The sequence below is a fragment of the Hyperoodon ampullatus genome, assembly GCF_949752795.1.
Source record: "Hyperoodon ampullatus genome assembly, chromosome: 6".
In the NCBI taxonomy this organism is placed as follows: Eukaryota; Metazoa; Chordata; class Mammalia; order Artiodactyla; family Ziphiidae; genus Hyperoodon; species Hyperoodon ampullatus.
The window spans coordinates 61,740,259-61,754,845 of NC_136919.1; the positions used below are offsets into that span (position 1 = coordinate 61,740,259).

Consider the following 14,587-nt stretch of genomic DNA (forward strand, 5'->3'; position numbering starts at 1 on the left):
CTGTACAACTCTGTGAATATACTAAGAACTACTGAATTGTACCCTATAAATGGGTGAATTTGTAGCATGCAAATTATATCTCAATAAAGTTTGGGGTTTTTTTAAATCATCAGTATGAAGAGTTTAACCTCCAGGCATCCACCTCCACCCTAATTAGCCTACAACTACCCCTCCCTAACCACCACACAAACACAAACTGGAGGTTTATTATCTGGAAAATGTCAATCTGAAGCCAAGGTTGGACATAGAGATACATGGGGTGGGCAGAGCAGGGGTAGGGGGGTTGGTGTACAAGACTGAAGCCAGGGGAAATTCTGTATAGTGAATAGTATGAAACACAGATTTTTCCTCCATTTCCTTCTTCCATTTAATAACCACCAAAGAGGAAACTAGCAGGTCACTCCTTGTAGAAACAAAGAGAAAAGTCCTATGGACTGTAACATTTCACCACTTCCCAATGAAATATTTGGCACATCTCATCACTCTACAGTAAGGTTTCCCTAAGGTCAATACTTACATTCAACTGCCTACTCAACATCTCCACATGGATGTCTAATGGGCATGTCAAATTTAACATCTCTAAAACCAAACTCCTCATCTCTCCCGAATTTACTCCACTTGCATTCTTGGCCAGGTTGAGTAAATGACAGTGCCATTCCCCCAAAGGCTCAAGCCAAAATCTTTGGCATTATCTTTTACTCCCTTTCTTTTTCTCTCACAAGCCATGTCCAATAAGTCTGAAAATCCTACTGGTTCTATCTTCCAAAACACATACAAATCTGACTACCTCCTCTACCACTACTTTGGTCTAAAGCACCATAATCTCTCATCTAATTACTTTAATAGTTTCCTAAATGGCCTCTTACAATCTGTCTTCCAAAGAGTATACAGAATGATGCTTTTAAAAAAAATTAGAGGGGACATGTCACTCCTCTGCTTAAAACCTTTCAATGGCTTTCCATCTCAGAAAGAAAGCCAAAGTTCTTACAATGAACTCCAAAAGACCTTCAAGACTCTATAACATCTGCCTACCATTCTCTACACCCTACTAGTCTCTCTCTTGCTCAATCCATTTCAATCACACTGGCCTACTTGCTATTCCTCAAACTTTCCAAGCACACTCGCATCTCATGGCCTTTACACTTTCTATTCCTTCTACCTAGAATCTCTTCCTCCGGATAGCCACATGGCTCAATCCTTTTCTTCCTTCAGGTCTCTGCTCAAATGCCGTCTTATCAAGTCAGCCTTCCTTGACCACTAACACAAGAAGGTAACCATTCCACCCCACCATTTATTACTCCCCTTGTCTTCTTTATTCCTCTCCATAGGGCTTATCATATTCTATTTCATTTCATGTGTGATTCTCCCTGACAAGAGTGTCAATTTCAAGAGGGAAGAGGCTTTGTTTTGCTCACTGCTATGCCTCAAACACCCAAAAGTGCGCCTGACACTCTCGAGGTTTTCTGAATAAACAAATGAATACAGTAGTCATAATATAGGATCAGGATGCTATAAAAATGGTACAGAGAACAAGAGCCCTCAGAAACTAAAAAGAAAACATATTCAATTAGAAGATTAGAAAAGTCAAGTAAATCTCCCACGAAGCAACAATAACAAAAATACAGAGAGAAAGACAACAAAAGGTAAGAAAAGCAAAACATCAACCAGTTGGTCTACCAAATGAACAATTAAAAACCCAAGAAAGAGAGAATAAAAAACCCCTGAGCAGGAAATTATGAAGAAATAACACAAGAGAATTACACAAAATAAAGATCATGAGTCTCCTAACTAAAATGGCCACCAAATGCGCTGCACAATGAACACAAAAATATCTATACTAAGAATCATTGTTTATCTTTGATGTTCTGAAATTTTATAGTTAGTGGGAACTCTATAGCAGAAATAGCTTGGTGTCTTCACAAATACAAGGGAAAAAGAAAGCTATAGATGGAGAACCTATAGATTGAGAGACTTAAGAGACATATCAACCAATTATAATGTGTAGACCTACTAGGGATTCTGATTCAAACAAACTGTAATCATACATACATTTTTATGCCATATATGTAGCAATATGAAATTTAAATAATATCTGGATATTTGATTATATTAAGTAATTACTGTTAATTTAAGTTTGATATTGATAATGTGGTTCTAAATAAAAGGCCCCTTATTTTTTAGAAATCACAATGAAATATTTATGGTTAAAATGATATGATGCCTGGGATTTGTTTCAATATAATATGGGAAGAAGGAAAGTGAATAGGGGTATGAATGATTCAAGATAACCCATAAATGAATAATTTTTGAAGCTGGTGATGGGTACCATTAGGTTATTATACTATGCTGTCTACCTTTTTTAATATTTAAAGTTTTCTATTTAAAAAAAGTGAAAAAAAAGAAAAGGGAACCCTCATGCACAATGGGTGAGAATGTAAACTGGTACAACCACTATGGAAAATAGTATGGAGAGTTCTCAAAAAATTAAAAATAGAAAAATAAAAAAATAGAACTACCATATGATCCAGCAATCCTGCTTTTTGGTATTTATCCAAAGAAAACAAAAACACTAGTTAGAAAAGATATATGCACCCCTATGTTCACTGCAGCATTATTTACAACAGCAAAGCTATGGTAGCAAACTAGGTGCCCACCAACAAATGAATGGATAAAGATGTGAGATATATATATATATATATATATATATATATATATAAAATGCAATATTACTCATCGATAAAAAGGATGAAATCTTGATATTTGCAACATGGATGGACCTAGAGGGTATTAACCTAAGTGAAATAAGTCAGACAGAGAAAGACAAATACTATATGATTTCACTTACATGTGGAATCTAAAAATGCAAAACAAATGAACAAACATGACAAAACAAAAACAGTTATAGCTACAGAGAACAAACAGGTGATTGTCAGAGGGTAGGGCATGGGAGGGGAAGAAAGATACATGTGAAGGAGATTAAGAGGTACAAACTCTCAGCTGTAAAATAAATGAGTCACAGGTATGACATGTATAGGGTAGGGAATATAGCCAGTAACTAGGTAATATTTTTTGTGTGGTGACAAATCATAACCAGACTTATACGGTGATCATTTTGAAATGTGCAGAAATATCAAATCACTACGCTGTGTAATAGGAACTCACATAGTGTTGTAGGTCAATTATACTTCAAAAACAATCAACCTCATAGAAAAAGATATCAGATTTATGGTTACCAGAGGCAGGGGGGTGAGGGGAGGGGTAACTGGATGAAGGCAGTGAAAGGTACAAACTCCCAGTTATAAGATAAATAAGTACTAGGGATGCAATGTACAACATGTTATATATAATTAATACTGCTGTATGTTATATATGAAAGTTGCTAAGAGTTAGTCCTAAGAGTTCTCATCATAAGAAAAAAATGTTTTTTTTCTGTTTCTTTAATTTTTTATCTATATGAGATGATAGATGTTCACCAAACTTATTTTCATAATCACTGCATGACGTATGTAAATCAATAATTATGCTCTATACCTTAAGCTTATACAGCGCTGTATGTTGATTATATCTCACTAACTGGAAGAAAAAAAGCCTTAAAAAAAATAGAGAAACAGGAAAGCTTTCAGAGAGGAAGAGTGAGAAAAGGGTCACCACAAGGGAACACAAACAAGAATAACATCAGGCCTCTCAACAGCGACAGAAGAGACTGGGAACGAGGGAGGCAAGGCCTTTAAATTCTGAAAGAAAGAATTCCATCCTAAAATTCTATATTCAGCCAAATTCTATCTACCTTAATACTTTATTGATAAAAAAAATCATGTTCAGATACGAAAGATCAAATAAAGCTTAGCTCCCATACACCCTTTCTTTAGAAGCTACTAGTCTATGTACTCCAATGAAGTGAAGAAGGCAAGAGACCTAAGAAACTGAAGATCCAACAGAGGATAATGAAAAAGTCCCCGGGTGACAGCTATGCCATATGCCTAGAAAGCAATGAGGAGATAGAACAGGAGAGAGTCCCAGAAGAACATGATAATTTTCTGAGAACAGACTCTATAAAGCAGACAAACAGAATTCCTTCAAGGTTTTAAAAATTTACACACCCACCATCATGGTACAAGAATTTTTAACAGCACCCTCACCAGTGCTGGGTACTATCATTTTCGTTAATCTTATTATTTTGAGTGTTACTGTCTTTCTTACATTATGGTGAGGTGGAGCATTTTTCCTATGTTTGTTATCCATCTGAAATTATTCTTTCATATCTTCTTTAATTTACTTGGTAGATTTTTTCATAAAGACCTTCTCCTTTCTCTTATCTAACAGTAGGGGATTTAGAGAGACAGAAATATATTTACCCTTTGCTGTAAATATTTTTCTCATTTGGTTGTCCTTTTATTCGAAGTGGGGATTTTACTTACATATGACTTTAATCTTTCCTAGTCAAAGCTATAAATCCATTCCTAAATATTTTATTCCTTGGTTTTTATGATTAGTAGTAAGTCATAATGACTCAGAGAGCAGAAAAAATTAAACTACATTTTCTTCTTATTTTATCATTGTTTTTAATATTTCACTCTTTTTAATCCAACTGGAATTTATTTTACAATATAATGTAAGATAGGAATCTAATTTTATTTTGTCCCAAATAGTTAAACAATCATTTCAACACGATTCACTGAATAATTTTTCCTATCCTTACTGATTTAAAATGATATACTCTACAAGTCTACTACTGACCTTTCAATTCTGACATTGAAAGTCTGGTCTTAGAGGTATTGTACTTTTTGGCCACTCAACAATCTTTCCCCTTCTTTTTTACCAGCACCCTAATTTCTATATAAGAATTTATTTGGGGGGCTTTAATTTTAGCATAATTAGAGGAATTTACTTGGGGCAAATTACCTCTTTCAATCAAATGTTCTCTTCCAGATTAGAATCCTGAATAAAGTTACAAAAAGAATAAAAACTATTGGTACCAATTCACCTCAGCTTCATCCATCATTTCTGCTACCAAGAACTCTGGAGATGCTCTGGGACTCATATGATTTCTAAGTTGATTCCCCAACATTCCTTGTGATTCTGTGGATATGATTCCCATATTCTTCCAATGAATTCCCTATTTATGTTAACCAAAGTTGGTTTCTGTTGCATACAACCAAAAGAACACAATTGATATATTACTGAAGTTTTATAATCTGTACTAACTTCTGGTATAGTAAGTGCCCACTCATTACTCTTACCAAAATGTTTTATAAATCCTCATGTGGATGAACTTTAGAATCTGTCTTCCCAAGATAATTCCACTCAATCTTTGATTGGAACTGCTTTAACCCATAATATAATCTAGCGAGGATTCATAACTTTACACTGTTAAGGGTTCCCAAAATGTCTCACCATTTTCTTTTAAGACTCTCAGTTAAATTTCATAATTTTTTTTTTTTTTTTTTTTTTGCTGTACACGGGCCTCTCACTGTTGTGGCCTCTCCCGTTGCGGAGCACAGGCTCCGGACGCGCAGGCTCAGCGGTCATGGCTCATGGGCCCAGCCGCTCCGCGGCATGTGGGATCCTCCCAGACCGGGGCACGAACCCGTGTCCCCTGCATCGGCAGGCGGACTCTCAACCACTGCGCCACCAGGGAAGCCCTAAATTTCATAATTTTTAATGTATTTGTTGTTAACTGTATTCCTGTTTTTGTCACTATGGTGACAAAAACTTTTTTAGTATCTTATTCTCTGATTATTACTGGTATATTAGAGTGTAAACATAATTGCTATATATTATTTTCTTCTTGACCTCCTTATTGAATGTTCTTACTAGTGTCAATAATTTCAAAGATGATTTTCTTGACCATTTAGGGTTATTAGCATATCATCTGAAAATAATCAGAATCATACCCCCTTCTTTCCAAAATTATAATTTTTTATCACTGTTCTTGCTTTTATATATTTCTTTGGGTAAAATTCTCAGCACAGTGTTAACTGACAGAAGTGAGTTTAATGAGAGTACCTCCACCATTTTATCATTAAATACTCTTTATAAATGTTTATTTACCTTATAAGAATTATAAATTATGTTTAAGACAAACTTCTTTATCTATTGAAATACTTAATTTCCCACAAAGCAAAAGAAAATTTTTTTTTAAATTAACAAATAAATTAGTAATCTCTCAAGATTTAAAGTGGTTATCAGTATCATTTACTCACAAAAGTCATATTTTTTCATTTGTAAATTAATGCTCCTTTCCTATCTAAAGTCTAACCTGGGGACTCCCCTCGTGGCACAGTGGTTAAGAATCTGCCTGCCAATGCAGGGGACACAGGTTCAAGCCCTGGTCCAGGAAGATCCCACTTGCTGCAGAGCAACTAAGCCCATGCACCACAGCTACTGAGCCTGCACTCTAGAGCTCGCAAGCCACAATTACTGAGCCCACGTGCCACAACTACTGAAGCTCATGTTCCCAGAGCCTGTACTCCACAACAAGAGAAGTCACCACAATGAGAAGCCCGTGCAACGCAACGAAGAGTAGCCCCTACTCGCCACAACTAGAGAAAGCCCGCATGCAGCAATGAAGACCCAACATAGCCAAAAATAAGTAATATAAATAAAAATAAATTTATAAAAAAATAAAAAATAAAAATAAAGTCTAACCTGAAAAGCACTTCACAATACTATGCAGCTAGTACACAGCATTCAAACTACAAAATTAGAATTTAATATCTTTTCTTATGTTGCTTCCTCAAACTTGTAATATAAACAATTACCTTCAAACTTTCCAAATATTCCAGGACAATTAATTATTAAAAATGAATAGTTTTTTTTTAATTAGGAGCAAAATATAATTTACTCAAATACAAAAGTTTTCAAGGAAGCCAATATTCAATATATATAAATGTCAAAAATTATATTTTATTACAGAGTAAAACTTTGTCCTTAAATTACTAATTAGCCATCATATATGTGCTATAAAAGAATGAGAAAATATACCTCAAACTCTTTTCTAAGACGTTCCTCTCGTTGAATGCTAAATTTGAATTCACTTGTCTGTCGATGTAAAAGGTCAGAGCTCTCCATGTGTTTGGCTTCTAATTTTTCTACTTTCTCGTGCATATTTTGTAAAGCATTATATTGCTCCTAGAAAATAGTTCATTTTTGCATCAATAAAGTTTATAAGCCAATAATGACTAAAATTTATTCTATAAAATACAGTGAGCAACTAAACCTGTACTTCAACCATAATAATAGGTTAATTTATATAAGCAAGAGAGGCCAAGATATTCTCTAGCGATGTTTCAGAATATACATGTGTTTAAAAAGTGCTACTGGAGTTTTACAACTTAAAAAATCTGAATAAGGGAAGGACCTTCAAGATGGCGGAGGAGTAAGACGTGAAGACCACCTTCCTCCCCACAAATACATCAAAAATACATCTAGGGCTTCCCTGGTGGTGCAGTGGTTGGAAATCCGCCTGCCAATGCAGGGGACATGGGTTCGAGCCTGGGTCCAGGAAGATCCCACATGCCGCGAAGCAACTATGCCCGTGCGCCACAACTACTGAGCCTGCGCTCTAGAGCTCACGTGCCACAACTAGTTAGCCTGCATGCCACAACTACTGAAACCCGTGCGCCTAGAGCCTGTGCTCTGCAACAAGAGAAGCCACCACAATAAGAAGCCCGCGCAAAGCATCGAGGAGCGGCCCCCGCTCACCACAACTAGAGAAAGCCCATGCGTATAATGAAGACCCAGTGCAGGCAAAAATAAATAAATAAAATAAATTAATTAAAAGAAAAAAAAACATCTACATGTGGAACAACTCCTACAGAACACCTACTGAATGCTGGCAGAAGACCTCAGACTTCCCAAAAGGCAAGAAAATCCCCACGTACCTGGGTAGGGCAAAAGAAAAAAGAAAATACAGAGACAAAAGAATAGGGACAAGACCTGCACCTCTGGGAGGGAGCTGAGAAGGAGGAAAAGTTTCCACACACTAGGAAGCCCCTTCACTGGCGGAGACGGGGGGTGGGTGGGGGAGAAGCTTCGGAGTCACGGAGGAGAGCACAGCAACAGGGGTGCAGAGGGCAAAGCAGAGAGATTCCCGCACAGAGGATCTGTGCTGACCAGCACTCACCAGCCTGAGAGGCTTGTCTGCTCACCTGCCAGGGCAGGTGGGGGCTGGGAGCTGAGGCTCGGGCTTCGGTCGGATGGAGGGAGAGGACTGGGGTTGGCTGCATGAAGACAGCCTGAGGGTGATAGTGCACCACAGCTAGCCAGGAGGGAGTCTGGAAAAAGTCTGGACCTGCCGAAGAGGCAAGAGACCCTTGTTTCGGGGTGCGCAAGGAGAGGGGATTCATCCCCATCTGCCCACAGGAGGCAGAGCACTGCCTAAACAAGCTCCAGAGACAGGCATGAGCCATGGCTATCAGCTCGGACCCCAGAGACGGGCATGAAACACTAACGCAGCCATGAAGAATGCTGTGTGCAAGCACAGGTCACTATCCACACACACACACAACCCGCCCATGGAGCCTATGCAGACCGCCACTGCCAGGGTCCCATGATCCAGGGACAACTTCCCTGGGAGAACACACAGCACACCTCAGGCTGTTGCAATGTCACGCTGGCTTCTGCCACCACAGGCTTGCCCCACATTCCAATTCTGACTACTGTCCCCTCCCTCCCCCCGGCTTGAGTGAGCCAGAGCCCCCTAATCAGCTGATGCTTAAACCCCCTCCTGTCTGGGTGGGAAAAAGATGACTGACAGTGACCTACATGCAGAGGTGGGGCCAAAACCAAAGCAGAACCCCAGGAGCTGTGCAGACAAAGAAGAGAAATGGAAGTTTCTCCATGCAGCCTCAGGAGCAGTGGATTAAATCTCCACAATCAACTTGATGTACCCTGAATCTGTGGAATACCTGAATAGAAGAATCATCCCAAAATTGAGGCAGCGGATTTTGAGAGCAACTGTAGACTTGGGGTTTGCTGTCTGCAACTGATTTGTTACTGATTTTCATGTTTATCTTAGTTTAGTTTTTAGCACTTGTTATCATGGGTGAATTTGTTTATTGGTTTGGTTGCTATCTTCTTTTTTTATTATTTTTCTTTTTATGTTAATAAATTCTTTTCTTTCTTTTTTTCTCCCTTTTCTTCTGAGCCGTGTGGCTGACAGGGTCGTGGTGCTCCAGCCTGGTGTCAGGCCTGAGCCTCTGAGGTGGGAGAGCCGAGTTCAGGACACTGGACCACCACAGACCTCCCAGCCGCACGTAATATAAATTGATCACAGCTCTCCCAGAGATCTCAGTCTCAACACTAAGACACAGCTCCACCCAACAGCAAGCAAGCTCCAGTGCTGGATGCCCTATGCCAAACAACTAGCAAGACAGGAACACAACCCCACCCATTACCAGAAAGGCTGCCTAAAACCATAATAAGGGCACAGACACCCCAAAACACACCACCAGATGCGGTCCTGCCCACCAGAAAAAGAAGATCCAGCCCCACCCACCAGAACACAGGCACCAGTCCCCTCCACCAGTAAGCCTACACAAGCAACTCAACCAACCTCATCCACTGGGGGCAGACACCAAAAACAAGGGAACTACAAACCTGCAGCCTGCGAAAAGGAGACTCCAAACACAGCAAGTAAACAAAATGAGAAAACAGAGAAATATGCAACAGATGAAGGAACAAGGTAAAAACCCACCAGACCAAACAAATGAAGAGGAAATAGGCAGTCTACCTGAAAGAGAATTCAGAGTAATGATAGTAAAGATGATTCAAAATCTTGGAAATAGATTGGAGAAAATAGAAGAAACATTTAACAAGGACCTAGAAGAACTAAAGAGCAAACAAACAAAGATGAATAACACAATAAATGAAATTAAAAATTCTCTAGAAGGAAGCAGTAGCAGAAATAACTGAGGCAGAAGAATGGATAAGTGACCTGGAAGATAAAATGGTGGAAATAACTACCACAGAGCAGAATAAAGGAAAAAAATGAAAAGAATTGAGGACAGACTCAGAGAGCTCTGGGACAACATTAAACGTACCAACATTCAAATTATAGGGATCCCAGAGGAAGAAGAGAAAAAGAAAGGGACTGAGAAAATATTTGAAGAGATTATAGTTGAAAAGTTCCCTAATATAGGAAGGAAATAGTTAACCAAGTCCAGGAAGCGCAGAGAGTCCCATACAAGATAAATCCAACGAGAAACACGTCAAGACACATATTAATCAAACTATCAAAAATTAAATACATAGAAAAAATATTAAAAGCAGCAAGGGAAAAGCAACAAGTAACATACAACGGTGTCCCCAAAAGGTTAACAGCTGATCTTTCAGCAGAAACTCTGCAAGCCAGAAGGGAGTGGCAGGACAAATTTAAAGTGATGAAAAGGAAAAACCTACAACAAAGATTACTCTACCCAGCAAGGATCTCATTCAGATTCAACGGAGAAATTAAAACCTTTACCGACAAGCAAAAGTTAAGAGAATTCAGCACCACCAAACCAGCTTCACAACAAATGCAAAAGGAACTTCTCTAGGCAGGAAACACAAGAGAAGGAAAAGACCTACAAAAACAAACCCCAAACAATGAAGAAAATGGTAATAGGAACACATATATCAATAATTACCTTAAATGTAAATGGATTAACTGCTCCCACCAAAAGACACAGACTGGCTGAATGGATACAAAAACAAGACCTGTATATATGCTGTCTACAAGAGACCCACTTCAGACCTAGGGACACATACAGACTGAAAGTGAGGGGATGGAAAAAGATATTCCATGCAAATGGAAATCAAAAGAAAGCTGAAGTAGCAGTCCTCATATCAGACAAAATAGACTTTAAAATAAAGACTATTATAAGAGACAAAAAAGGACACTACATAATGATCAAGGAATCAATCCGAGAAAAAGATATAACAATTGCAAATATTTATGCACCCAACATAGGAGCACCTCAATACATAAGACAAATGCTAACAGCCTTAAAAGGGAAAATCGACAGTAACACAAGAATAGTGGGGGACTTTAACACCCCACTTTCACCAATGGACAGATCATCTGAAATGAAAATAAATAAGGAAACACAAGCTTTAAATGACACATTAGACAAGATGGACTTAACTGATATTTATAGAACATTCCATCCAAAACAACAGAATACACTTTCTTCTCAAGTGCTCATGGAACATCCTCCAGGATAGACCATAACCTGGGTGACAAATCAAGCCTTGGTAAATTTGAGAAAACTGAAATCATACCAAGTATCTTTTCTGACCACAAAGCTATGAGACTAAATATCAATTAGGGGAGAAAAAACTATATAAAATACAAACACATGGAGGCTAAAAAATATGCTCCTAAAAAACCAAGAGATCACTGAAGAAATCAAAGAGGAAATCAAAAAATACCTAGACACAAATGACAATGAAAACATGACGACCGAAAGCTTATGGGATGCAGCAAAAGTAGTTTTAAGAGGGAAGTTTATAGCAATACAATCCTACCTCAAGCAATAAGAAAAACCTCAAATAAACAACCTAACCTTACACCTAAAGATATTAGAGAAAGAAGAACAAAAAACCCCAAAGTTAGCAGAAGGAAAGAAATCATAAAGATCAGAAATAAATGAAAAAGAAATGAAGAAAAAAATAGCAAAGATCAATAAAGCTAAAAGCTGGTTCGTTGAGAAGATAAACAAAACTGATAAACCATTAGCCAGACTCATCAAAAAAATAAGGGAGAACACTCAAATGAACAGAATTAGAAATGAAGACAGAGAAGTCACAACTGACAATGCAGAAATACAAAGGATCATGAGAGATTACTACAAGCAACTCTATGCCAATAAAATGGACAACCTGGAAAAAATGCACAAATTCTTAGAAAGGCACAACCTTCCGAGATTGAACCAGGAAGAAACAGAAAATATAAACAGACCGATCACAAGCACTGAAATTGAAACTGTGATTAAAAATCTTCCAACAAACAAAAGTCCAGGACCAGATGGCTTCACAGGTGAATTCTATCAAACATTTAGAGAAGAGCTAACATACATCCTTCTCAAACTCTTCCAAAATATAGCAGAGGGAGGAGCACTCCCAAACTCATCTACGAAGCCACCATCACCCTGATACCAAAACCAGACAAAGATGTCACAAAGAGAAAACTACAGGCCAGTAACACCGATGAACATAAATGCAAAAATCCTGAGCAAAATACCAGGAAACAGAATCCAACAGCACATTAAAAGGATTATACACCATGATCAAGTGGGGTTTATCCCAGGAATGCAAGGATTCTTCAATATATGCAAATCATTCAATGTGATACACCATATTAACAAACTGAAGGAGAAAAACCATAGGATCATCTCAATAGATGCAGAAAAAGCTTTTGACAAAATTCAACACCTATTTATGATAAAAACTCTCCAGAAAGTAGGCACAGAGGGAACCTACCTCAACATAACAAAGGCCATATATAACAAACCCACAGCCAACATCATTCTCAATGGTGAAAAACTGAAAGCATTTCCTCTAAGATCAGGAATAAGATAAGGTTGCCCACTCTCACCACTATTATTCAACATAGTTTTGGAAGTTTTAGCCACAGTAATCAGAGAAGATAAAGAAATAACAGGAAGCTAAATCGGAAAAGAAGAAGTAAAACTGTAACTGTTTGCAGATGGCGTGATACTATACATAGAGAATCCTAAAGATGCTACCAGAAAATTACTAGAGCTAACCAGCAAATGTGGTAGAGTAGCAGGATACAGAATTAATGCACAGAAATCTCTGGCATTCCTATAAACTAATGATGAAAAATCGAAAAGAGAAATTAAGGAAACACTCCCATTTACCACTGCAACAAAAAGAACAAAATACATAGGAATAAACCTACCTAAGGAGACAAAACACCTATATGCAGAAAACTATAAGACACTGATGAAAGAAATTAAAGATGATACAAACAGATGGAGAGATATACCATGTTCCTGGATTGGAAGAATCAACATTGTGAAAATGACTCTAGTACCCAAAGCAATCTACAGATTCAGTGCAATCCGTACCAAACTACCAATGGCATTTTTCACAGAACTAGAACAAAAAATTTCACAATTTGTATGGAAACACAAAAGACCCTGAATAGCCAAAGCAATCCTGAGAAGGAAGAACAGAACTGGAGGAATCAGGCTCCCTGGCTTCAGGCTATACTACAAAGCTACAGTAATCAAAACAGTGTGGTACTGGCACAAAAACAGAAATATAAACCAATGGAACAGGATAGAATGCCCAGAGATAAACCCATGCACATATGGTCACCCTAATTTTGATAAAGGAGGCAAAAGTATATAATGGAGAAAAGACAGCCTCTTCAATAAGTGGTGCTGGGAAAACTGGACAGCTACATGTGAAAGAATGAAATTAGAACACTCCCTAATACTATACACAAAAATAAACTCAAAATGGATTAAAGACCTAAATGTAAGGCCAGACACTATAAAACTCTTAGAGGAAAACACAGGCAGAACACTCTATGACATAAATCACAGCAAGATCCTTTTGGACCCACCTCCTAGAGAAATGGAAATAAATACAAAAAGAAACAAATGGGACATAATGAAACTTAAAAGCTTTTGCACAGCAAAGGAAACCATAAACAAGACCAAAAGACAACCCTTAGAATGGGAGAAAATATTTGCAAATGAAGCAGCTGACAAAGGATTAATCTCCAAAATTTACAAGCAGCTCATGCAGCTCAATAACAAAAAAACAAACAACCCAATCCAAAAATGGGCAGAAGACCTATATAGACATTTCTCCAAAGAAGATATACAGACTGCCAACAAACACATGAAAGAATGCTCAACATCATTAATCATTAGAGAAATGCAAATCAAAACTACAATGAGATATCATTTCACACCAGTCAGAATGGCCATCATCAAAGATCTACAAACAATAAATGCTGGAGAGGGTGTGGAGAAAAGGGAGCACTCTTGCACTGCTGGTGGGAATGTGAATTGGTACAGCCACTTTGGAGAACAGTATGGAGGTTCCTTAAAAAACTAAAAATAGAACTACCATATGACCCAGCAATCCCACTATTGGGCATATACCCTGAGAAAACAATAATTCAAGAAGAGTCATGTACCAAAATGTTCATTGCAGCTCTATTTACAATAGCCAGGAGATGGAAGCAATCTAAGTGTCCATCATCAGATGAATGGATAAGGAAGATGTGGCATATATATACAATGGAATATTACTCAGCCATAAAAAGAAACGAAATTGAGGGTTTTTAGTGAGGTGGATGGACTCTGTCATACAGAGTGAAGTAAGTCAGAAAGAGAAAGACAAATACCGTATGCTAACACATATATATGGAATTTAAGGGGAAAAAAATGTCATGAAGAACCTAGGGGTAAGACAGGAACAAAGACACAGACCTACCAGAGAATGGACTTGAGGATATGGGGAGGGGGAAGGGTAAGGTGTGACAAAGTGAGAGAGTGGCATGGACATATATACACTACCAAATGTAAAATAGATAGCTAGTGGGAAGCAGCCGCATAGCATAGGG

General features: G+C 37.9%; 1 protein-coding gene across 3 annotated transcripts in view; it reads right to left on the reverse strand.

Annotated features, from left to right (window-relative positions):
• Positions 1 to 14,587, reverse strand: part of CCDC171 (coiled-coil domain containing 171) — a gene marked incomplete at both ends in the record, with an annotated part of 355,055 nt that overhangs the window by 288,894 nt on the left and 51,574 nt on the right. For all 3 annotated transcript variants that reach the window (XM_079707044.1, XM_079707043.1, XM_079707042.1), the window contains one exon: positions 6,985 to 7,131. In XM_079707044.1, coding sequence (XP_079563170.1) covers positions 6,985 to 7,131 — 147 coding nt within the window. The remainder of the gene's footprint in view (positions 1 to 6,984; positions 7,132 to 14,587) is intronic.